Here is a 26711-nt window from a genome sequence, read left to right as displayed (position 1 = left end):
CTCTGCATGGGTAACGCTGCTTCGAGGATGGCTGTTGTCGTTGTGTTCCTGGTTCGAGCCCAGGTAGGGGCGAGGAGAGGGACGGAAGCTATACTGTTACACTGGCAATACTAAAGTGCCTAAAAGAACATCCAATAGTCAAAGGTTAATGAAATACAAATGGTATAGAGAGAAATAGTCCTATAATTCCTATAATAACTACAACCTAAAACTTCTTACCTGGGAATATTGAAGACTCATGTTAAAAGGAAGCACCAGCTTTCATATGTTCTGAGCAAGGAACTTAAACGTTAGCTTTCTTACATGGCACATATTGCACTTTTACTTTCTTCTCCACACTTTGTTTTTGCATCATTTAAACCAAATTGAACATGCTTCCTTATTTATTTGAGGCTAAATTGATTTTATTGATCTATTATATTAAGTGAAAATAAGTGTTCATTCAGTATTGTTGTAATTGTCATTATTACAAATAAATGTAAAAAAATAAAATAAACTATTTTTTAATTTTTTAATCGGCAACAGCTTTTTTTGGTCCTCCAATTATCGGTATCGGCGTTGAAAAATCATAATCGGCTGACCTCTACTTACGACGGAATCCTAGCCAGAGCAGCAGTCAGTTTGTGCATGGTTAGGTTCCCCTTGACACTAAAGCTTTTCCCACAGCTAAATGGTTTCTCTCGTGTGAATCAGTATGAGTCCGTTTGTGCACGTTCAGGTGCCCCTTCTGATAGAAGCTTTTCCCACAGTCACCACAACTAAAGGGTTTCTCTCCTGTGTGAGTAAATTTGTGTTTCTTTAGGGAGTCCTTCAAATTAAAACTTTTCCCACAGTCATCACAGCTAAATGGTTTCTCTCCTGTGTGAGTCAGTTTATGCATGTTTAGGGGCTGCTTGCGATTGAAACTCTTCCCACAGTCACCACAGCTAAATGGTTTCTCTCCTGTGTGAGTCAGTTTATGCATGGTTAGGTGTCCCTTCTGTTTGAAGCTCTTCCCACAGTCACTACAGCTAAATGGTTTCTCTCCTGTGTGAGTCCGAACATGTTCGGTTAGGTTCCTCTTGAGACTGAAGCTTTTCCCACAGTCACCACAACTAAATGATTTCTCCCCTGTGTGAGTCAGTATGTGTTGGGTTAGATTCCCCTTGCGATTAAAGCTCTTCCCACAGTCACCACAGCTAAATCGTTTCTCTCCTGTGTGAATCATGTGCTTGGACAGATCTCCTTCTAGTTTGAAGGTCTTTCCAAAATAGGGGCAGGTGCTGGTTTTCCCATCGTGACACAGTCTGACATGGGCCAAAAGTTTACAGGTAGATCTGTAGAAATTTTTGCAGAATTGGCATTCACGGGGTTGCTTCTTGGCGAGAGTCACATGCATCTGCAGGTCAGCTTTTAGAGCAAATGTTTCACCACAGTCACAGCAGCGGAGAGTTTTTATAGCTGTGTTGCTGGGTTTGGATCTGTGTTTCTTAAATGGTGGGTTGTGAGTCAATGGTGGGCTGGGATCTAATGTTGGGCTGCTGTCGAGTCCTATTGGGTCACTGCTTTCGGCTGTGCTGTGGCTGGATGCATTGTTTTGATTATTTGGAGGGTCACATGGAATGTTGAGAGCTTTTAGCTGAGTCACAGTACCAAAAGGTGTGAGATTCACTTGTTTCGGGTCACACTCTCGGTTCTCCAAAGTCTGGATTTGAGGAGTCAAGGGGTCCACCTGATCACATTTACTTGTCACACAGGCAGGAGTGAAAGTGGCATTTTTGGTATCAAAGAGCTCTTGAAGCCGTTCTTCCTCCTGACTGATTTGCTCCTCTTCCTCTTTAATCTGTGTGGCTTCAGTGTTCTCCTGTCCCAGACTGAAGCTCCACTCCTGCTCACAATTCTGATTCTCAGGGAGAACCTCCTCTTCAGAGACAGCTAGAGAGAGCTGCAAGGAATCTGTAGGGAATGAGAGGGGGGGCTAAGATTATCCAGTCTTTAGACATCAGGGTTACAGTGAATTTGAATTGAAAGGAGCAATCTGCAGTTCCAACAATAACAAAGCAAGTACCCCGCCACTGTTTTGGTAAAGGGATGAGGCTTGCTAAATGGAACCACTCTCAAATTCGAAGACAGAGCTATGGGTGTAAGGACTGACCAGTTATAATATCAAAATGACAGTTCTAAACATGTTGAGGCTATAAAGTGTTCGTTTACAATTACATTGTTTAGAAACACTGTAATAAAACAAGCTTATATATTTGGGGTTCTGTTGGGATACAAGACATCCATAAATTATATTCAAGAATCCATAGGTATATTATTCATTTTAAAAGGTTTCAAAAAAATGATGTACCAATTGCAGATTGACCCTTTAAGTCAGTAAATTCAAGAAGTAATTTGAAATTCCAATTCAAATGATCGAAAATCTAGAATCTATTTCCAATTACTTCTCGATAAACCAAAGAGAAAGCGATTTATTTCAAAAGTTTGTCCATTTATATTTATTTATTTATTATAAATTCAAATCACTTCCAGGTTTTTGTGACAGTCAGTTTTTCTCCATGCTAGTAAACCACCACCTCTAGAGGTAAACATGTTAAATTATTAAATAGTTACTCTTATGCCTGTGTTTTATAGACTGCTATGTTTAAACACTATTTTTTACATTTATATATCTATAGCACCAGTTTCCACCTCCTTCAGAAACCCCTGCAGCTTCCTCTAGAGGTATTGATGTAAAGAAAAAGTTAAATGCTTTTCATGAAACATGCTCTGCCTAATAGGGCTGTTTTTTCCATGGCAAAAAAACAAAACACGAAGCAGACAAAAATACTTTGGTCCTTTAACAACCTGTTGTATGTAAAATATTGTGTGCTATAGCTTGGAAAATACAGAAATGTGAACCTGGATGAAAATATAATGATGCGTTTGTTTCTAACATGTTGTTTACATTAGGTCGGTTTTCATGAAAAAGTTTTAAAGCCGATCCGCGTTTTGGTTCTTGCCAAGACACTAACGAGAAAATAAAATTGTCACGCCACCTATAGCACCACCCTCAGGTACTTCATAATCGTCTCTCGGGTTGTATCATATACTATTGTTGTTGTAATACCTCTACGTTCATCAATTTGACTTTGTTTTTCAAATACAAGTAGCTGAAAACACTATCTGCTGTGCCCGCTGCGGGAGCGTGATCCACCTGCAAGCTCCCCTCAGGAGCGTGTGTCAGAGGTGCCATGTGTGTGCTGTGACTTCTGCCAGCACTGCACCCACTGCTGTTGTGTGCTGTGGGACCCAGAGGGGGTGGTGGAGCTGGACTTTTAATGCGATATGTGTGACAATATAGGGATGGAGGTTGAGATTTAGTTGTTGTTTTGTTTGCTTTTATGTATGTATTTATGAATCTAATATCTATATATTTATTCATCCCATGTCGTGTTTTTCCTTCACTGAGATTACAAGTGCACATCACTGAAATTAATGTTTTATTTAATGTCTGTTATTCATATATATTTTAGCATTAAACTAGTATCTACATCGGTAAATAAGTAAAATAAGCCATTATTAGGACCCCGTCTTTCAAAGATAATTCTAAAAATCCAAATAACTTCACAGATCTTCATTGTAAAAGGTTTAAACACTGTTTCCCATGCTTGTCAATGAACCATAAACAATTAATGAACAGGCACCTGTTACAATTAATGAACAAGACACTAACAGCTTACAGACGGTAGGCAATTAAGGTCACAGTTATGAAAACTTAGAACCCAAGAGAGGCCTTTCTATTGACTCTGAAAAACACCAAAAGAAAGATGCCCAGGCTCCCTGTGTGAACGTGCCTTAGGTATGCTGCAAGAAGACATGAGGACTGCAGATGTGGCCAGGGCAATAAATTGCAATGTCCGTACTGTGAGACGCCTAAGACAGCGCTACAGGGAGACAGGACGGGCTGATCATCCTCGCAGTGGCAGTCCATGTGTAACAACACCTGCACAGGATCGGTACATCCAAACATCACACCTGCGGGACAGGTACAGGATGGCAACAACTGCCCGAGTTACACCAAGGACACACAATCCTTCCATCAGTGCTCAGACTGTTCCCAATAGGCTGAGAGAGGCTGGACTGAGGGCTTGTAGGCCTGTTATACGGCAGGTCCTCACCAGACATCACCGGCAACAACGTCACCTATGGGCACAAACCCACCGTCGCTGGACCAGACAGGATTGGCAAAAAGTGCTCTACACTGACGAGTCACGGTTTTGTCTCACCATGGGTGATGGTCAGATTTGCGTTTATCGTCGAAGGAATGAGCATTACACCGAGGCCTGTACTCTGGAGCGGAATCGTTTGAGGTGGAGTGTCCGTCATGGTGTATCACAGCATCATCGGACTAAGCTTGTTGTCATTGCAGGCAATCTCAACGCTGTGCGTTACAGGGACGACATCCTCCTCCCTCAAGTGGTGCGCTTCCTGCAGACTCATCCTGACATGACCCTCCAGCATGACAATGCCACCAGCCATACTGCTCGTTCTGTGCGTGATTTCCTGCAAGACAGGAATGTTAGTGTTCTGCCATGGCCAGCGAAGAGCCCAGATCTCAATCCCATTGAGCACGTTGGATCGGGGAGTGGGGCTAGGGCCCTTCCCACCATAAATGTCCGGGAACTTGCAGGTGCCTTGGTGGAAAAGTGGGGTAACATCTCACAGCAAAAACTGGCAAATCTGGTGCAGTCCATGAGGAGGAGATGCACTGCAGTACTTAATGCAGCTGGTGGCCACACCAGATACTGACTGTTACTTTTGATTTTACTATCCCCCCCCCCCCTTTGTTAAGGGACACATTATTCAATTTCTGTTAGTCACATGTCTGTGGAACTTGTTCAGTTTGTCTCAGTTGTTCAATCTTATGTTCATACAAATATTTACACGTTAAGTTTGCTGAAAATAAACGCAGTTGACAGTGAGAGGATGTTTCTTTTTTTGCTGAGTTTAAGTCTATTTTTTAAACACAATTAAATTGATATAATAAGGTGGCCACTAACTGGGGACCAAATGCCGATTAGATTTTAAATTTTGCTAAACCACATCAAAATACCCGATAATAGTAACTAGTATTTCCAAAGAAATGTCAAACATGCTAAATGCTAACGTTAACCAGTTAGCTAACATGTTTACGACACCAATAATCACAAAACATTGGCGGCTTAATAACACTGTTGAAAATAATACATTTCTAAACACGGTCGTGTTGTACATACGAACCTATCCGCAGCAGTCTCCGTAGACGATCATTTTCCTCTTGGTACTCAGCTACCGTTTTCTCAACTGCCCCAAAAATGTCGACAGCAGCAGCCATTACACGCTCATTTAAAAACTCACGCAGCAACTGTAGTTGAGACATTTTCAATTGTTTGAGAGTTGAGGATTCAACGAATATGGCTTTGTCCACGTAAAAATGATGTTGATCACAAACAAAACAAAATCCGCTCCAATGATGATTTACTAAATCAACGCTACAAGCGACTCGCCAGCAACAATAAAACAAGTATTTCCGGGTCACGGAAGTTCAGAAATGTCCATTTGCATTACATTTGGGTTTTTAAACCATTATTCCAAGGTCAAATAAATGTCCCCAATGCAATACACTGTATACATGAAATACATATTGGCTTATAGAGAAAAAACTATTCTAGGTGCCAAAGTAGAAGTGGGGTTGGGATCACCCACTAGGGTCTGTAAAATCTAAAGTACCAGTACTGTATATATGGTGTTATTTCATGAGGGACTGAGGTCTATGTGCCCAGCAACACTTTCTATTCCACCCTCTCCATTGGTCCAAATGCAATACACAACACACCTATAAATCACATATTGGTTTACAGAGAAAAAAAACATTCTAGGTGCCAAAATAAAAGTGTGTTTGGGATTACTCACTAGGGTCTGTAGAATATATATATGGTGTTATTTCATGGGGGACTGAAGTCTAACTTACTTGATTTATTCCTGTTTGGGCCAGAACACTGCATCTCCAACATGTATTTATTTATTTGGGGTAACAGACATATACAACAAAATGTACAATGTGGACCCAGAGGATGTCACTCAATAGTATTAATTAAAATGCTTGTTTCCAAAGTGGTCCTCATTTGAACACGATATTGATATTTATTATATTCACCATGAGGAACATGATCATGTTTTATGGAAGTAATAACATATACTGCTTATAATATATCTAGCTACATACATAAAAATAATACATTTATTTTTCTTCCTTTAGGAACCTAAATGTCACTTTTGCTTCATTGCCATCAATACTAAATATATCACATCATTACTTAATGAGATCCATGTGTTAGTAAAGCTATAAAGCTTGTATACTTTATTGTGCATATGTTCCATAATTTTTGCCTGTATTATTCATTTTACACAGTTTACAGGACATCTTATTTTGAAGGATTAAAGAAATGTGACCTGTAAGTGCCTTATAACTCTTGTTGCATTCAAATGAATGTCAAACAACCATAGAGATAGATAGAGAACTCATCTTTATCTGTGCCATTATGGCATCTGTGACAGCATGGGCAGTGCCATTGAGGCTACTACCCATAGGAATACCCACTCAGTTGAGTACTTTGACTACTTTAAAATGAAGGAAGCATGGCGGAAGCCCTCAATGGCGCTGCCCATGCTTAAACGGCCTTCTGGCCACCTCTGAGAATAGTATTGAAATATACACTGACTCTGTGACTAGGTTAATCAGCAAGTGCATAGAAGATGTTGTTCCCACTGTGACAATTAGAACTTATCCAAACCAAAAACTATGGATAGGTGGTAGCATTCGAGCAAAACTGAAAGCAAGAACCACCGCATTTAACCATGGCAGGGTGACTGGGAACATGGACATATACTGTACAAACAGACTAGCTCTGACTTACGTAAGGCAATCAAAGAGGCAAAGCGACAGTAAAGGGACAAAGTGAAGTCGCAATTCAACTGCTCAAACATGAGGTATACACTATATTTCCACAAAAGTATGTGGACACCCCTTCAAATTAGTGGATTCGGCTATTTCAGCAACTTCTGTTGCTGAGAGGTGTATAAAATCGAGCACACATCCATGCAATCTCCATCGACAAACATTGGCAGTAGAATGGCCTTACTGAAGAGCTCAGTGACTTTCAACTTGGGACAATAATAGGATGCCACCTTTCCAACAAGTTCGTTCATCAAATTTCTGCCCTGCTAGAACTGCCTCAGTCAACAGCGTGACAATTCCCCCATGCACAAAGCAAGGACTAAACAGAAATGGTTTGTCAAGATCGGTGTGGAAGAACTTGAGTGGCCTGCACAGAACTCTGACCTCAAACCCATCGAACATCTTTGGGATGAATTGGAACGCCGACTGCGAGCCAAGCCTAACATCAGTGCCTGACCTCACTAATAATCTTGTGGCTGAATGGAAGCAAGTAAGTTATTTAAGCGTGTTAACCCTTGCAAGGCTGCCGGCCCAGATGGCATCCCAATTTGCGTACTCAGAACATGTGCAGACCAGGTGGCTGGATGTTTACGGACATATTAAATCTCTAATATCCCAATCCGTTGTCCCCACTTGCGTCAAGGCATCCACCATTGTTCCTGTACCCAAGAGAGCGAAGGTAACTGACCTACATGACTATCGCTCCGTAGCACTCACTTAAGTCTTCATGAAGAGCTTTGAGAGGCTAGTTAAGGATCATATCATCACCACCTTACCCAACAACATTGACCCACTACAAATCGCCCCAACAGATCTACAGATGAGGTTATTGCACTGCACACCGCCCTATCCCACCTGGACAAGAGAAATACCTATGTAAGAATACTTACAGTACCAGTCAAAAGTTTGAACACACCTACTCATTCAAGGGTTTTTCTATATTTTTACTATTTTTCTACATTGTAGAATAACAGTAAAGACATCAAAAATATGAAATAACACATATGGAATAATGTGGTATCCAAAAAAGTGTTAAACAAATCAAAATATATTTTATATTTGAGATTCTTCAAAGCAGCCACCCTTTGCATTGATGACAGCTTTGCACACTCTTGGCATTCTCTCAACCAGCTTCACCTGGATTGCTTTTCCAACCGTCTTGAAGGAGTTCCCACATATGCTGAGCACTTGTTTGCTGCTTTTCCTTCACTCTGCAATCCAACTCATCCCAAACCATCTCAATTGTGTTGAGGTTGGGTGATTAAGGAGGCCAGGTCATCTGGCATCCAGAATCTACAGACGCACCATTGAGAGTATACTGTATCCTGTCGGCCTGTCTCACCACCTGGTACAGCAATTGCACCGTCTGCAACCGCATGGCTCTCCAGAGGGTGGTGCTGTCGAAGGCACACTGCCTGCCTTCCAAGACATCGACAGCACCATGTGTCAGAGGAAGGCCAAGAAGATCATAAAGGACCTCAGCCACCTGTTCCTCCTGCTACCATCTGGAAGGAGGAGACAGTACAGCTTCAATCTCCAGACAGTCAGACTGTAAAAGTCAACACTAGCTGCCCTCTGCCCAGTACCCTGCCCTGAACCTTAGTCACTAGCCGGATACCACCCGGTTTTCTATCCTGCACCTTGGAGACTGCTTCACCCTATGTACATAGAGTCATTGAACAAGGGTCACTTTAATAGTGTTGACATACTGTTTTACTGTATTCTAGTCATGGCTCATTGTAAAACAAAAATGATCAGAGTTGTGGTGGTAAAGGACTGTATCTTAATGTAACTGATTTCTGGTTTGAGTTGGGGCTATCGTGGTGGTTGCCATTAAAACAGTTTTATTATTGCAGTTTGATACATGAAAGGATATTGTAGGATGAATGATGAATGGATATTAGGATGATGAATGGATATTAGGATGAATGATAAATGGATATTAGGATGGTTAACTAGGAAAACAAGGAAAGACCCACAGGAATCGCACAGGAATTTGGGCCTCTGAAGGAATTGTGCAGGTTTTGCCTATGCTTCTCTGGGATTTCTGCATTTTGCTTTGCACATAATCTTGAGACTAAAACAAACTCACATAGTTTGTCTGAGGTTAAGACTACTCCAGTGCTAGATCCTTTCTTCAAGTTGATAGCATGATAAACACTATGGTTTTCTCAATACTAAACAATGATTCTACAAAGCATAGGAATAACTCCCACAGTATGAGAATGCCCCAAATACAACGTTAAGCGCTCAAGGAGTTCTCAGGGTAATGCGCATTCTAGTCTCCACGCGGTAGGTGGCGCTTTCTAGCCATCTTAACTCGACCCGGATGTGGTCGTAAGGAAGGACACAGTTATCAATGATGGCGGAATATTGATGACATTAAACCAGAAATTCTTACAAATATGACTATTTCTTGAACAAGCTGGCAAAAAAATAACTTTGTTGGACGTTTTTAATCTTCATAGTAGTATTTGTCACCGGTTTCACAAAAGCAAAGGGTTTAAAATGTCGGAAATGCGTGTTTTGCATCAACGGATACACTCTGTCATCATGGACATACTAGCCTCCGCTGCGGTTACAGAGATTTGTAAATTAGTAGAAGATTGTTGTGGAGCATTACGTGCAGAAGTCTCTCAAAGCAAAGAGCAAATCAAAATACTACAGAAGCAACTCAGCCTGGCTGAGTCGAGTTACGGGTCGGTGAGTTGCAAAGAAGGTCAGACGCCTGTCAGCAGCGGCTCACCGATAAATAACAGTATTTCGGGCAATTCCCCCGCGGACAATGAAGATGATGCTGACGACACTCACGATGACGAAGGTTGGCTACCAATTTGTAACGGGCTGTTGTCAGCCTTTGAGCTAACGTGAATCATTGTAAACCAAGTAATGGTCAACTTGTAGCGCTGTACTCGTACTCCCAATAGAGAACAATAGTAATGGCAGTGGTGTAAAGTACTTTAAGAGATTTTATACGTTTTGAGAAAGTCTTCATCAGCTAATGTAACATTTTGTGAAGTTTGAAGCGTTCATTTAATAAATACAAGCACAAAGAATTCAAAGGTAATGTTAACTGACGGATATTATCTCATAGATCAAAATGTATAAGATCTCCTAAAGACAAAATCCAACTCCACCCACACGCACGTAGATCAAGGTAGTTAATGCCAACTTTTTGCGTAGCTGTCATAACTATGGCCGACTAGTTGTTTTTGAAGGGTATTCCTGAAGTAACTGTTCACCCTGACAGCGAAAAGATGGCAGAAGCAAACGCTGATGTGGAGCGTGAATATAATGGCGGGGGACTCAAGGAGAATTGGAATATTGTCCAAAAGAATAGAAAACGGACCAAAGTTGCAAACAGTGATGAGAATGTCCTTTTATCTTGTAGGAGTATGTTTTGTTAATGAGGAGCAGCTGATTTGGATTATCAATTTTGACGAATCCATTTGATATAACCAAACTGGTGGAGAGAGTGCTGTAAGTAAATTGAAGGCTATGAGGATCACGGGAGGCAGGCTTGTTTAGATTATTATTTTTTTATTCTGAGGATAAGAAGGAAAGTGGGTTGCATCTCACCCAATTTTTAGAAGTTTGAAGTGTCCTGTTCCCGAAGAGACACCGAAGGGGGTAATATCTGGCGGTTCGTGGGGAGTCGATGTTGCACAGATGAAAAATATTCCTAGAGTGATTGATGCTCGTCGGATGAATCGTGTGGTGAATGAAGAAAAAGAGACGAGTATCCTCCATTCTTTTTAATATTTTTTTTATATGTGGAGTCTCTCCCTACTCAAATGCAGTTGGGAAATATAAACTACAGTCAGAGTGTTTGTTCCAAGACCAATGCACTGTGATCATTGTCAAGCTTTTGGACATGTTTCAAGTGTCTGCTGAAGGGGAAAAGCCGAGATGTTCAAGTTGTGGAAAAGTTTGTGTGATGTTTTTTAAAAGTGATGAAAATGGGACATGTTGCAATTGGGGTGGGAACCATGAACTATGACTTGCAAGCTGCCAATGGGCCGCTAGCGCTATTGTAACGGATGTGAAACGGCTAGCTTAGTTAGCGGTGCGCGCTAAATAGCGTTTCAATCGGTGACGTCACTTGCTCTGAGACCTTGAAGTAGTGGTTCCCCTTGCTCTGCAAGGGCCGCGGCTTTTGTGGAGCGATGGGTAACGATGCTTCGTGGGTGACTGTTGTTGATTTGGTTCGCGCCCGGGTATGGGCGAGGGGACGGTCTAAAGTTATACTGTTACACTATGACCGATGGGTAAAGATGGTGATATAGGATGTTCGACCTTCCAATGAAAAGTCCTGTCTTGAAACTGATGCATACAAATAATGGAATCATAATGCTAAACAATGTTTGAATGTCTTTACATAGTTTGAACTAAATACAATAATGAATTTATTTGACTATAAACAGAAATCTGTTATTCTCACTCCGGATGTATTTAATTGAATAATGCTGCCTGCAGCATACAGTTGCAGACCCACTGTGGCAGCTGTTTGTGGGCCTTGTGCACTACAGCCCCTCAAGTGTAGACTGCTGTTAATCAGCAGCATCCTACCTCCCGCTAGCCTGACTACTCATCCACATCGTTTCGGCCAAGTCCAAGCCCACTAACATTTCTCCTCCACGATGAGTCTGGATCATAAAGAATGATTGTGGCTGAATGTAGTCAACTGTTTGGGATTTCCAACTTCGTGGGCTCCTGGTGACAGTTTGACTGAATGTATGGCGCTGTCGATAGAGCAGTGGAATTAAATTCAGGATGAGTCGTCAGGCAAACCTCCTTCCTGATATTTGACTGGAAATGTCTGTAGTTTGATCCGGGGTTTGATCGGGGGTTTGGGCTTTGTCCGCTCTAGGATTCTAACTCTACGATCAATACTGCAGGTTTCATATAGCGAGAGAAATTAAAGAATTTGCGTCACAAATCCAGTCGATATCAATAATTTTACATCTGAATAGAATAAATGATCCGCTCCTTGTTCTAGCATCTTCATATTTTCTCTTAATTAACATGTGTGGATCCAGAACTTAATCGAGCAGCTGATCAGAGTTTTTTTTATTTTTTATGGACCATTGGTGGTGTTTATACCAGTATTGAGCTATACTGTTTCCATTATAATCAGTCAAGTCAGATTGCGACTGCTGGTAAAATGATTGCCCATTAATCTACACTTCAACAACTGTTTTGGTCAATCGACAACAGTACACATAAGTGCAAAATCCTGAACTCTCCTATGGGCTATCTTGTAAAGAAAATCATGGGCTATCCTATCCTAGACCCTGTTATGTCAGATAGGTGCTTATATGCGCTATCTAATCAGTGTGTAGCTGTGCTAGCAGCGCTAGTATTTACACGTTGATGGAAATTAACTTGCTAAAAAGCTGAGTAGTCCACCAGAAGCCATAAATGAAATAAAATTCAACTTCTACTTTTTCTGTCACTTGTCTGTAGGCTTGGTCCTTATGCATGGAGGAATAAATTGATTTTTATTTAATGGAATGTACAGTACCAGTCTAAAGTTTGGACACACCTATTCATTCAAGGGTTTTTCTTTATTTTTCACTATTTTCTACATTGCTGAATAATAGTGAAGACATCCAAACTGTGAAATAACACATATGGAGTCATGTAGTAACCCCAAAAAAGTGTTAAACAAATCGAAATGTAGTTTCAAGATTCTTATTTTGAGATTCTTCAAAGTAGCCACCCTTTGCCTTGATGACAGCTTTGCACACCCTTGGCATGGCATTCAGGTTATCTGATGCAGCACTCCATCACTCTTCTTCTTGGTCAAATAGCCCTTACACAGCCTGGGGGTGTGGGATGGCCTATTGCTGCTGAATGCTGTGGTAATCATGCTGGTTAAGGATGGACTTCTACTTTTAAATCACTGACAGTGTCACCAGCAAAGTACCCCCACAACATCACACCTCCTCCATGCCCTCAAGGTGGGAACCACACATGTGGAGATCATCCGTTCAACTACTTTGCGTCTCACAAAGACACGGCGGTTGGAACCAAAAATCTCAAATTTGGACTCATGAGACCAAATTACAGATTTCCACCGGTTTAATGTCCATGGATTGTGTGTCTTGGCCCACGCTAGTCTCTTGTTCTTATTGGTGTCCTTTAGTAGTGGTTTCTTTGCAGCAATTTGACCATGAAGGTCTGATTCACGCAGTCTCCTCTAAACAGTTGATTTTGAGATGTGTCAGTTACTTGAACTCTGAAGCATGTATTTGGGCTGCAATTTCTGAGGCTGGTAACTGCAGCAGCATGAGTCTTCCTTTCCTGTGGCGGTCCTCATGAGAGCCAGTTTCATCATAGCGCTTGACGTTTTCTGAGTCTGCACTTTTATACTTCTTGAAATGTTCCATATTGACTGACCTGCATGTCTTAAAGTAATGATGGGCTGTCATTTCGCTTTGCTTATTTGAGCTGTTCTTCCCATATTATGGACTTGGTCTTTTACCAAATATGGCTATCTTCTGTATACCAGCTCTACCTTGTCACAACACAACTGATTGGCTCAAATGCATTAACTTGTGGAATTTCTTTCCATCTTAACTTAACAAGGCACACCTGTTAACCTTTCTTGGGTAGGGGGCAGTATTTTGACGTCCGGATGAAAAGCGTGCCCAAAGTAAACTGCCTGAAGCTAGGATATGCATGTAATTTGGATAGAAAACAATCTAAAGTTTCTAAAACTGTTAAAATTATGTCTGTGAGTATAACACAGTATAATCCCCCCCCCCCAAAAAAAACATCAGTCTACCCCTATTTTCAATGGCTATCACAGGTCCTCCCAGATTGTTGACATCAGTGGAAGCCCTAGGAACTGCAGTTTTTGGAAAAATGAGCCGGAAATTGCAGTTTTCTAGGTGGCTCCCATTTCGGCTGTAGTGTTTCCACTCCATTGTCTTTGTATGCGGGGTGCTGTCCTCAGATAATCACATGGTTTGCTTTCGCTGTAAAGCCTTTTTGAAATCTGACACAGTGGCTGGATTAACAAGAAGTTAAGCTTTATTTTGATGTATTACACTTGTGATTTTATGAAATTTAAATATTTATAATACTGTCGTTTGAATCTTGCGCTCTACACTACCGTCCCACCTGCCCATAAGAAGTTCATTTAAATGCATTCCAGGTGACTACCTTATGTTTAACACTGTTTTGGTTCCTACATGATTCCATATGTTATTTCATAGTTTTGATGTCTCCACAATTATTCTGCAATGTAGAAAATAGTAAACGATTAAGAAAAACTCTTTGACTGGTACTGTATAATTAAACAGAATTTCCAAACATAGATCTGTTGTAGACCGATGCAGTTCCTCAGCGAGGTCAGTTCCTCTCTGCTTACCTCATGTCAAAATAAAGGTTCCCCACAACTTCTTGCTTTTTTTGTGCAGGTATGGTGCAGGTAAAGGACTTTTATTTTTACACGAGTTAAGTGAAGAGGAAGTGTGTCTACAACAGACTCATTCTTGGAAAGTCTGTTTAATTTATGTTCTATTAGATGCATAAGGGTCAAGCCTACAGACAATCGACAGAGTACGTTTAAATTGATTTTAAAAAAAAAATTTGTCCTCTGGCAGACTTCTATTTATTTATTTTCATCTAATTCCTAGACTTGCTGGTGTGTAAATACTAGCGTTGCTAAAACCAGCTAATCAGCATTTCAGTTCTAACTCATCCTTTCTCCTTCCCTTCAGATTTTCAGCAGTTCTTTGTCTCTGAAGTGGAGTTTCCCCCCGAGCAGCAGCATTGTAAGCAGGAGTGGATCCCCAGTCTGGGGAAAGATGACTGGAACCCCATACAGATTAAAGAGGAACAGGGGGAATTCAGTATCATCCAGGAGGAGGAAGACACTGTATTCACTCCTGCCTGGGTGAAAAGTGACTATGATCAGTACTCAACTCAGTCCTCACAAACCCAAAGTGAAAAAGACAGAATGGACTCGACTGAACAGATCAAAAGAGAACCTAAGGAAGATGATTCATGGACAGAAAAAGGACAAAGCTCAAAGGGTAGAAAATCCATGGATCTGAAATCACCAGTGGAAAGGAGACACACAGAAGTGCAACCATTTTGCTGTAGTGATTGTGGGGAACGTTTCACTCAGATGGGAGAACTGGATGCTCATAGGAAGGCTCACACAGGAGAGAAACCGCATCGCTGTGGTGAATGTGGCAAATGTTTTACTCAAGTTGGGTATCTGAACTATCACATAAAGACTCACACAGGGGAGAAACCTCATCGCTGTCATGATTGTGGCAAATGTTTCTTTCGAGTTGGTGATCTGACACTTCATATGAGGATTCACACAGGGGAAAAACCGCTTTGCTGCCAGGTCTGTGGCAAATGTTTTGCTCGTCCTAGTAATCTGAGGTCTCACATTAGGATTCACACAGAGAAATCTTACAGCTGTCATTATTGTGGCAAATATTTTCGTCATAAAGGTAATCTGACAGCGCATATGAGGATTCACACGAGGAAAATCACCTTGTCGCTATAGTAGCAGATCTTTCACCACTGCCGATAATCACATGAGCCATTTTTAAAGTATATTGCTGTCAGGATTGTTGTAAATGTTTCTCTAATTGTTAGAATATGAGGAGACCGAGGTGAGGAACCACATGCTACTATGACTGGCAAATATTTCATAATCTTAGGTCTTCTGAGATCTCTTTTGTTTGAGGCATGGTTCACTTCAGGCAACGCTTCATGTGAATAGCAAACTCACATTTTGTGAGTATTTTATTTATTTCAGGGCAGCTTTAACCAACATCTCAAATCTCGTCTCATTGATTGGACTAGCTGAGTCCTGACTCCAATTAGCTTTTGGAGAAGTCATTAGCCTAGTGGTTCACATACTTTTTCCAACTTATACCGTGAATGTTTAGAATAATATATTCAATATAGACAAGAAAAAATACAATTTGTGTTATTAGTTTAAGCACATTGTGTTTGTCTACTGTTGTGACTTCGAGGAAGATCCAGGTAATTCCAAAGGGTTCACATACTTTTTCTTGCAACTGTACTCCTCTGGCAGATACACACACACCCCTTTTTAAACTATTCAAAGTCAAAGATAGATCCAACCCTTGGCTTTCAGTTTAGCTCTTTCAGATTAGAAGTCGGACCTGGGCCAATTCAAGGAAAACTGACTCTGTAGTGGACTGGCAATTTAGTCCACTACAGCCTCTAGCTGACACGATGGTTAACCTGTCAACTTCTAGTGAATCTTTTTGTTTTCATTTCAACAATTTACTATCTGTGACGTGCTAGATGCCTTTTCTTAACATTGATGTTTTAAAAAAAACAACCTGTGACTGATATTCTTGATACATTTTTGCTGCAGCTCACTGCCCCCCTGATTGCTGTATTATTAACCCATATTTTTAACCTGACGATTATATATCTGGTACTACCCCTAAAGTTTGGAAGGCGGCCCATGTACTCCCCCTTCACTAAGATGGTGACCCTTGTGACCTAAATACTTATTGGCCTATTTCTAAACTTTCTTGCCTTGCTAAAATATTAGAATACTTGATTAATTCTCAGCTAAGAACTTTATCTTTGAAATGTTTTCTAAATGTACATCAGTCGGGTTTTAGACCAGGTCATAGCCCTATCTCTGCTCCATCCCTAGTTATAAATGATGTGGTTAGCTGTATAGATGAAAGGCAACATTGTGCTGCCCTCTTCATTAACCTGTCAAAGGCTTTCAGTACTGTTAATCACTCACTGCTAATACAGAGGCTTTCAATTGACCTAGACCAGGCTGCATGTAACTGGTTTAAAAGTTACTTGACAGATATAACTTAATGTATATCTCCTGATGGTGTTAAATCAGGTTTTCTGGATATTAGGAAAAGGTGTCCTTCGGGTTGATTCTGGGTCCTGTACTTTTTATATTAACAATATCAAATTGTTTGTAAAAAATTGTAACCTGCACTTGTATGCCAATGATACTGTTGTGTATGCTATTGCCTCCACCCTGTTGACCAGGCTCTATCTGAACTTCAGTCTGCCTTCATTGTATTGCAGAAAAACTTTATTGACCTAAAATTAGTACTGAAAACTAAGTAACATCTTGTTCTCTAGAGAGCATAAAAATAAGTTTGTACTTTGGATGGTCACTTTTTACCCACTATTGAGTACTTTCTTCCTTTTGAAGTTATGATAAAACATTTTATGGAAAAGTTATTGAATGATTTCTTGAAAAGAGTGGGAACCCTGTTTTTAAAAAAAACATATCACAATTACTTCAAGCGATCCATGTGTTTTATAACTAGTATAATATAATTTTTGCCTTGGTTATTCATTTTACAGTTTCATGTTACATTACTCTTACTTTGAAGGATAAAAAAAAACCTTGCCCCGGAAGTTCTTCATTACTGTTGGCTTCACCGGTGACGGAACACAACACACGCTAGCCAGCCATTGGCATTCTCTGGGGACAAAATGTCTAAATTGGAGTTGTTGAGAATGATTTTTAACCAACGATGTACAGGCGCTGCAGATGAGATATTCAGAGCCGTTGCAAAAACGATATCGGAGTACCAGGACAACGTTAATCTATCGAAAGAGGACAACGGCCGTCTACAGGGGCTGCTTGACGTCATCCTGAAACCTGAGATAAAGTTGTATAGAGCAGGTTTGTTACTTTCTCCGTATTCATTTTATAAACATTTGCAATGTTGGGAATTTAATTCAATGCAGCAGGAAGCTAGCTTAGGTAACGTGGCTATAAAACCTTTGATGTGCCTACAGCTAGCAAACTCGGCAGCCATGTTGAGTTGCAGTTACACATGACCAGGGGTTGTCACTAGTTACCACAGCCATACTCGGCTCTATCGTAAAATGTAATGAAAACAAACATTTGTTTTTGGTATTAAAGGTTATGTATAAGGTTAGCATTGTGGTTAGGTTTAAAATCAGATTTTAAGAATACAAATTGTAGAAAAGGCGGGGTTTATGACTGACACAGACAGTGGAGCATGTATTGCAGAATCAGAGGGGAAGAGAGGCAGAGATCTCGAATGAGTGAGGAAGGGATACAGGAAATTAGTTTAACGCGTATATTGCGTAGAACGTCATTAGATATAGTCTAAAATATATATATTTTTTAAGAGCAACGGAGCTGGCAGATAGGTTTTAGTTTCTCCAGTGCAGTAGATGACGGTAATGCACCATGACGTTGGATGCCAACCGGCGATAAACCACACCAAATACGAATCTTCATTACGCGCTATTCTGTTGCAAAACAGTTATTAAACAGAAGCGAATTAAATGGGGAGGGACCTACCAGAATTTTTCAATTAGAAACTCTCGTTTGCTCTGTTTGCTTTCATTTGGTTTTTAGAACGGTGAACGGTTTCCGTAATGAAAACGCCCCATATAAACTGTATGAGGAGATGCTTGTCTTCTCCCTAACATTTGGATTTGATGTCCACAGAGCAGAACGGCGGGCTGTCAAGCGCCTGGCTGTTCCTCTCTTTGGATTGGTAGATATATCTCGTTATTTTTAATAATTTTTGGAATATTTGACGAGGGGGTTTGAAGTCAACGGACTGCATTCAATGGAGAATGAGATGCTATGCTATCCTCAGAATATGCATTGAAGTCTCCAATTTCAACAGGGACAACTACGATATAAAATGTTTTTTCCTCAAATTTACCAGGATGTCTGTGCATCATATTTATATCAGTAGCACCATACTTTGGGAGGACTGGCTACTAGTAATCAATGGAAAATGATCAAGATATGTTTGATATCATTCTATTTACTCCCCTCCAGCCATTATTATTAGCCGTCCTCCCCTCACCAGCCTCCTGTGGTACACTTGTAATAACCTAAGTGTTACGAAAAGCCTAATTTATCAAAATGGCAAAACATTTTTATATTGACTAAATTCAACACTAATTTCCCCCCATGCAAAAACTCCTCACTTAATAATTAATGACCTGCTTAATTTGGACAGATTTGGGGTGGAGTAAAACCTCTCACTTCACCTCTTCCCCTCTGCCATGACTCCACTAGCAGCCTGCCTCTGCATCATTTCTAGCCTGAACAGCCGCTAGTAATCGCTGTTTCTGTCTTTTGACGTTCCCGCTATCGTTTGAATAGACATTGTACTTTGGCTAACACACTAATTTCCCTGCTACCAGTGATTTACATTAAACATCCTCCATTCAGGCTGCAAAAGGTGCCAGTTTCCTCCTTACTAACTTAAAGGGATAGAGGCAAATATCGGGCAGAATATGCCTGTCTTATTAAAGCACCTTTCCAGTTAATAGCCAAATCAACTGAAATCAACACAATTATTTGATTTAGGGCTGTCCCTGACAAAAAAAATCTTGGTTGACCAAAAGTTATGTTTTTTGACAAATCATTGCTCAACATTTTTAAAAGTATATATTTTTCTATATATAGACACACCTCATGTGTTTTAATAAAGTCAACGGTTGCTTTAAGCTCACAGTTTGATGCCCCAAGAGGGTGTCAGAGATCTAGATAACCAGAAGAAAAAACTTTAACCTGACGCAACTATTCCCTGTCAGCTCCTGCTGGCTTTTGCAGATTTTGCCATAACTCTCTTGAAGTTGTTGGTAATAGGCTACACAAGGAGTCGGCAACCTTTCTCATGTGGACTGCCAATTTATCTTACCATTTCTGCGGATCTGCGTGCCAGTTATGTTTTTGATATGCACATTTTCATGAAACCGTTTAATTGAATTTAAAATAACATCTTCATATCTTAATCATTAACTACATGACAACTAAATTCTATCTAAATGAAAATGATAAACCTAAAAAGTAACTTCCATTGCCAACTATGTAAAAATAGCCTACATAAAGCCAACAAAGGAAAAACTATTGCAGCCTACAGGTTGAAAATACCCTGATTTTAAAAATAAATATGAAATGAATTACACTGGCTACGTTTTGCCTGTCTGCAATAAACTTGAACCATTATATTAACTTGGGTCCAGCTGGAGGCTTGTGCAAGCATACTTGTAACATTGTATAAAATATAGTGAGCTCGGGACAGACACAGCTGTAGGCTATTTGCACAAGGGATAAGAAGCAGTGCTTGACTTTGGCAGGAGCTCACCAGAGCTGAGTACCAATACCTCAAATGTTCTACTGCTTGAGCTCCTGTTCCTCTTATAGAATATTAGCTCAAAAGTATTGTGGAGCTCCTGCACCTAAATATAAGCAGTATCATGACCCAAAATGAGTACTGGAACCTATTTCAGTCCAAGTCAAGCACTAATAAGAAGCCTATTTTTATGAGGTTTCCACAGGATCAGAGCATGACATTTTCCCAGTTGGTTATCGAAAGAGAGCTGGAAGATTTTGTAATTCTCAATGGATGTAAGAACAGACTGTGTTTGCTTGCTGTTTGAGGTGAAGAAAACATTACTTTGAGAAGCTCCACAGGTCATTAGTGATGGTGCATTAAGCCAATCAGAAATACTATCAGACCTCCAAATGGCCTACATTTGCTCGCAGGCCAGGTAGCCTACAGAACTACTTCTCAGCATGCGCATTCTTACTCAACATTGACAGCAGCACTCCAAATAAAACACAATGACTCACTAAATTGACAGAACTCAAATGGAATTAAACCAAAACTTGTTTCTCACAAGTGTAGTGTAGGTTGCACACTGCAAACAATGTGTCCACTCTGATGATGAGAACAGGAAGACTGGATGAATAATATTAAATGCATTAAAATAAATGACCATAACCAAAGTAACAATCATTTGTAGATGAGTAATTATAAGAATTAATGGTAAATGTACTATTGGTGATTTATATACTACCGGTCAAATGTTTTAGAACACCTACTCATTCAAGGGCTTTTCTTAATGTTTTACTATTTTCTACATTGTGGGATAATAGGGAAGACATCAGAACAATGGAATCACGTAGGAACCAAAAAAGTGTTAAATAAATCAAAGTATATTTTATATTTGAGACTCTTCAAAGTAGCCTCCCTTTGCCTTGATGGCAGCTTTGCACACTCTTGGCATTCTCTCAACCGGATTCATGAGGTTTGTCACCTGGAATGCATTTCAATTAACAGGTGAGCCTTCTTAAAAGTTAATTTGTGGAATTTCTTTCCTTAATACGTTTGAGTCAATTGTGTTGTGACAAGGTAGGGGTGGTATATAGAAGATGGTCTTTTACCAAATAGGGCTACGGACATATTATGGCAAGAACAGCTCAAATAAGCAAAGAGAAACGACAGTTCAGCATTACTTTAAGACGTGCAGGTCAGTCAATACGGAACATTACAAGAACTTTGGAAAGTTTCTTCAAGTGCAGTCGCAAAAACCATCAAGTGCTATGATGAAACCGGCTCTCATGAGGACCGCCACAGGATTGGAAGACACAGTTACCTCTGCTGCAGAGGATAAGTTCATTAGAGTTACCAGCCTTAGAAATTGCAGCCCAAATAAATGCTCCAGTGTTCAAGTAACAGACACATCTCAACATCAACTGTTCAGAGAAGACTGTGTGAATCAGGCTTTCATGGTCAAATTGCTGCAAAGAAACCACTACTAAAACACATCAATAAGAAGAGACTTGCTTGGGCCAAGAAACATGAGCAATGGACATTAGACCGGTGGAAATGTGTCCTTTGGTCTGGAGTCCAAATTGGAGATTTTTGGTTCCAACCGCTGTCTTTGTGTAGGTGAACGGATGATCTCCGCATGTGTATTTCCCACCGTAAAGCATGGAGGAGGTGGTGTTATGGTGTGGGAGTGCTTTGCTGGTGACACTGTCTGTGATTTATTTAGAATTCACACTTAACCAGCATGGCTACCACAGCATTCTGCAGCGATACGCCATCCCAACTGGTTCGGGCTTAGTGGGACTATCATTTGTTTTTCAACAGGACAATGACCCAACACACCTCCAGGCTGTGTAAGGGCTATTTGACCAAGAAGGGGAGTGATGGAGTGCTGCATCAGATGACCTGGCCTCCACAATTCCCTGACCTCAACCAAATGGAGATGGTTTGGGATGAGTCAGACCGCAGAGTGAAGGAAAAGTGCTCAACATATGTGGGAACTCCTTCAAGACGGTTGGAAAAGCAATTTTTAAGTTGATTTAACACTTTGATTTGGTTACTACGTGATTCCGTATGTGTTATTTCATAGTTTTGATGTCTTCACTATTATTCTACAATGTAAAAAATAAAGAAAAACCTTTGAACGAGTAGGTGTTCTAAAACTTTTGACCGGTAGTGTATGTAATGGGGAATTGATATACACTAACAATCAAAAGCAAACTATTCACACTAAGCTATGAAACAATGACTGTGCCCAAATTGGCAGGAGAGGGCGCATTCTGGTCTGGGCGCATGTTCAATCTGACGTATGCATTGGCCATGCATCATTTATGGTGATATGGCCTCAGCAGAAGTCAGGGCATTCATTCTTCTTGCGTTTCCCAGAGCAGTGCAGAGATAAAGGACGTGAGTTTGTGTTTATACAGGATGTACCGCCCCCACCTACTGTCAACCAATCATGTCAATGTGGAGCTATACAGAGACCTCCGCATTGTTACAAAACTTGGGAGGCGCATGGCGATGCGGTACAGAGATTGATTTGGCCTCTGCATGCCTCTGTCACACCCTCCATATGGAGCCTCCGACCACATTTTAGAATCAAGCTTAAATCGGCTTTTAGTCTAGGCTGCCGCAATGGATTAGTTCACAGAGATTGGCGCAAATATACATTTATTACTGCTCAACTAAAACAATCTCGGTCGACCAACAGCCTAACGACCAAACAATCGACCAGTCCATTAATTGGGGTCAGCCTTAATTTGATTTGACATTGCACAGTTGCTTATCACTTCCATAGATGTTTTTCTAGTTGTGGCTGAAGTTTGCCAACATTCGTAGTGGCTGTTTAAAGACTCCCCTGGCCCATAGACTACTTTCAAGGTGAAGAACCAACTAATATTACATTGTGAAAGGCTGAACTTGTACTTCAACAGGAACCCCATTGTTTTATGTCAGAATTTATCTACACTGTCAGTTGAGGATGAAGCGCTGCCTGACATAAGATGCAACGACCCCTTATCTCATCAGCTTATGAATTCTAACTCTTCTTTTGTCTTTCCCTTCAGATTTTGAGCAGTTCATTGTCTCTGAAGTGGAGTTTCCCCCTGAGCAGCAGCACTTTGAACAAGAGTGGAGCCCCGATCTGGGGCAAGATGACTGGAACCCCATACAGATTAAAGAGGAACAGGGGGAATTCAGTATCATCCAGGAGGAGGAAGACTCTGTATTCACTCCTGCCTGGGTGAAAAGTGATTATGATCAGTACTCAACTCAGTCCACACAAACCCAAAGTGAAGAGTACAAAGACAGAACAAAACCTAAGGGAGTGGATTATTCAAAGCCAACCCGTGGCTCTTGGCCCCAGCCCAAATCGAGGAGGACACCGACAGAAAATAGAAAAAGCTTTATCAGCTCCAAGAGGAGAAAATCAATGGATCTGAAATCACCAGTGCAAAGGAGGCGTCACACAGAAGAGAAATCATTTTGCTGTAGTGATTGTGGTGAATGTTTCACTCAGATGGGAAAACTGAATTCTCATAGGATCATGATACACTCCAGAGGTAATCAGTTTCGCTGTGATGAATGTGGCAAATGTTTTGCTCAGTGGGGATATCTGAATTCTCATATGAGGATTCACACAAGGGTGAATTGTGGCAAAATATTCACTCAGTCTGACCGTTTCGAACCCTCCTTGACCACGTTGAAGGATCGCACAGGGGAGAAACTTTATTGCTGTGGTGAATGTGGCAAATATTTTTCTAACACTGGGTCCCTGAATTATCATAGGAGGTCGCACACAGAGAAGAAATCGCATCGCTGCCACGATTGTGGCAAATGTTTTTATAAATGTATGGATCTGAATATTCACAGGAGGATTCACACAGGGGAGAAACCATATCGCTGCCAGTTCTGTGGAAAATGTTATAATCAGCAGACTTCTCTAAGTTATCACATGAGGAATCACACAGAGACATCTTGTAACTGTCATTATTGTGGCAAATATATTCGTCATAAAGGTAATCTGACAGCGCATATGAGGATTCACACGAGGAAAATCAGATAATTGTTCTTTAAGATAATCAGATCTTTAATTACTGGCAGTCACATATGACAGTCATATTCATATGCACAATGTATATATGTATATGAGTGCACATTAAGATAATCAGATGAGCAATAAACTATTTTGCTGTCAGGATTGTTGTAAATGGTTCACTCATTCCAATCTGAATAGTCTGGGGAGACAGAGGGGAGGAACCAAATTAATACCATAACTGGCAAATCGTTCACAACTGCCTTTTATTTGACACTGCGTATGAGACATTCACACATTACACGTTTTCTGTAGAAAATGCTTTAGTGCCAGAAGTGCATTGAATAGTCATCAGAGAACACACAGCGAAGAACAACCTTCAAAGCCTAAAGGTTCACCCGAGGACACACTTGATTGACCTTTACTCTGGTAGCCCTGAAGCCTGATCTCTATTCAAATCAAATTGTATTGGTCACATACACATATTTAGTAGATGTTCTTGCGATTGTAGCAAAATGCTTTTGTTCCTAGCTCCAACCGTGCAGTAGTATATAACAATTCAAAAAATGCCTTGGAACAAAGGAATTGGATCCTTGAAACAAAGATGTTCTGCTTAACCTGTCATTTTCCATTCTGTATTGGCAGTAACTTTCATTAAGTGTGAAACTATTTTTCCACTGAGATCAGAACTTGTGGTTAATTGTGTAGCCCGTCTCTTCCAGAAACCATTTTGTGTGCTTCATTGTTAAATATCACCCATCGTCTATGATGATGCATGTATGTCTCATTCAGAATTACTGTTCTTGTCACTCAGAAGAATAATTTGCCTTTTAGCCATTTGCCATTTTAGCAGTTGTATCTTGAAGAGGTTGCTGACTTTGCAGAGCGATCTCCCAGTAGGCCTACTGTTTGCGCCATTAAATACGTTTTCTGAACATGATGACCACCACCTGACTTGTCTCTTTTCACATTGACATCTTCATTGGAGCCTTCAAGGCCATGATACACTTGGAATTTGTTGAGGTAATGTTGCTACTGTATCATGGGCTTAAGAGTACACATGGAGAGAAACATGACTGTGTCCTGTGTGGGGGAAGGCCATCACAGAAGATTGAGGCACATGTTGTAACTTCTACCTGTTGAGTGGAGACACGCCACAGTTCTTAATTTAAAAGTCATCCAGTTTTTCAGAAGTATCTGATTACAATATTTTTGCTGGTAATGTAACTGATTAGTTGCATAAAGAGAGAATCAGCAAGTTTAAAAAAGTAAACAACACAACATAAGGACAGACTAATCATTTGAAGTGAACTAGACAGGAAATAAAAGCTACAACAGTAAAGCCTGTGTGAACTTGAATGTGTGTGTGTGGGGGGGGGGGGGCTGCACTTCTAACAGCATGGTCACCCATGAAGCAGAGCCTGGAATGAGGGATGATGGGGAGGCCAATGCCAGGGGAGCAGACTCGGGTGTTCAGAGTTTTGAAATCTGTCCCGTGTTTTGGCAAGGAGTCTGTAGAAAATGGTGTTGCAGTAGTCCAGGAGGGATAAAACAAAGGCGTGAATGGGGATTTCAGCAGTGGGGTCAGTAAGAGAGTGTCTCAGTCGTGATATGTTTTTGAGGTGGAAGAAGGCTGACTTGGTGATTTACTTCCCAAAAGATTCAATCAATATCATGAATGAACAGCATTAGGTCAAAATGAATGAGAAATAGTCTTGGACAGAAGAAAGGCACTATTATCTGGAAAGTATGTATTTTCAATGTATCAATAACATCATTTTGATTCTCTAATCACCCTGAGAGAAGTTCCAAAACAAACCGGAATCCCTGTTTTTAATAATGTGAAAACAGAATTGGAACCAGAGCCGTGAGTTGTCCAAACCCTGCCCTACTGTACTCTGTACTGTTTAATAATTACATAATTCAAATCAAACTTGATTCACTTAGGGGCCGATTCACCTAAAAAATGTAGGCCTTTGCTATGCACATCTCAGTAGTTGGTATTCAGACTAACCTTATGTAGGTGAGCAATGAGATTTGTGGGTGTGGCTCCCTTGCGTGCACTGAATACATTTTGTTCAACCCCAGAAAGCACACCCACTGAGTGGCAGACTGAATTGATCATGTAATGTGTTCTAAATAAAAATGTCTGTTCATGTATCTAAAGCGATCCCTTTAAATAATGTGTACCTTTTTAATTTGAATTTCATCAGCAGAGGACTAATCTAGCCTACAGAGAATGCGTTCAGAATATGGAGATCAATGAAAGATAGCCATGAAAACAAAGGAATATTTGTCTGTTTCAGATCCCATGGGTAGATTAAAACCCTCTGATATTACACATTTATGGTAAAGTAAGTATTCATGAATCCTAGGTTACTTCAATGGGAAAAAAAATAGGGTTGGAGAGCTTTTATGCATAAAATAAAACTATGGTGTGTACATTAGTAGGATATAAATTAACCCTGATTGCCCGCACTGATCATGGAACTAAGTCGTGCGCTGCATGTAAAGTTCAAACTATAACGATTAGGTCTGCACTCCATTATTGTTTTCCCGATTTATACGAGGCCTTCATTAAATAACATCCACTATTACTAGCGACCCT

General features: G+C 40.5%; 2 protein-coding genes across 5 annotated transcripts; one reads left to right on the top strand and one right to left on the bottom strand.

Annotated features, from left to right (window-relative positions):
- Positions 1 to 470: 470 nt before the first annotated feature.
- LOC110495847 (gastrula zinc finger protein XlCGF46.1) lies at positions 471 to 5528 on the bottom strand. Its single transcript, XM_021571319.2, has 2 exons — positions 5245 to 5528; positions 471 to 1935 (listed from the first exon to the last, which is right to left on the bottom strand). Exons 1-2 carry the CDS (start codon positions 5381 to 5383, stop codon positions 632 to 634), a joined length of 1443 nt encoding a protein of 480 aa, XP_021426994.2. The 5' UTR covers positions 5384 to 5528; the 3' UTR covers positions 471 to 631.
- Positions 5529 to 9315: 3787 nt separating this feature from the next.
- Positions 9316 to 25363, top strand: LOC110495846 (zinc finger protein 664). Of its 4 annotated transcripts, none has more exons than XM_021571316.2 (3): positions 9316 to 9782; positions 14692 to 17639; positions 23136 to 25363. In XM_021571316.2, the coding sequence occupies exons 2-3, from the start codon at positions 17447 to 17449 to the stop codon at positions 24131 to 24133; spliced, it is 1191 nt and encodes a 396-aa protein (XP_021426991.2). In that variant the 5' UTR covers positions 9316 to 9782; positions 14692 to 17446; the 3' UTR covers positions 24134 to 25363. The 4 variants fall into 3 exon arrangements, with proteins under 4 accessions (XP_021426991.2, XP_021426993.2, XP_021426992.2 ...); XM_021571317.2 differs by lacking the exon at positions 9316 to 9782 and adding an exon at positions 10179 to 10889; XM_036952287.1 differs by lacking the exons at positions 9316 to 9782; positions 14692 to 17639 and adding an exon at positions 22032 to 22083.
- The last annotated feature ends 1348 nt before the right edge of the window (positions 25364 to 26711 follow it).

The sequence above is a fragment of the Oncorhynchus mykiss genome, chromosome 18 (genome assembly GCF_013265735.2).
Source record: "Oncorhynchus mykiss isolate Arlee chromosome 18, USDA_OmykA_1.1, whole genome shotgun sequence".
Lineage (NCBI taxonomy): Eukaryota > Metazoa > Chordata > Actinopteri > Salmoniformes > Salmonidae > Oncorhynchus > Oncorhynchus mykiss.
This window is presented reverse-complemented; position numbering and strand designations above follow the sequence as displayed.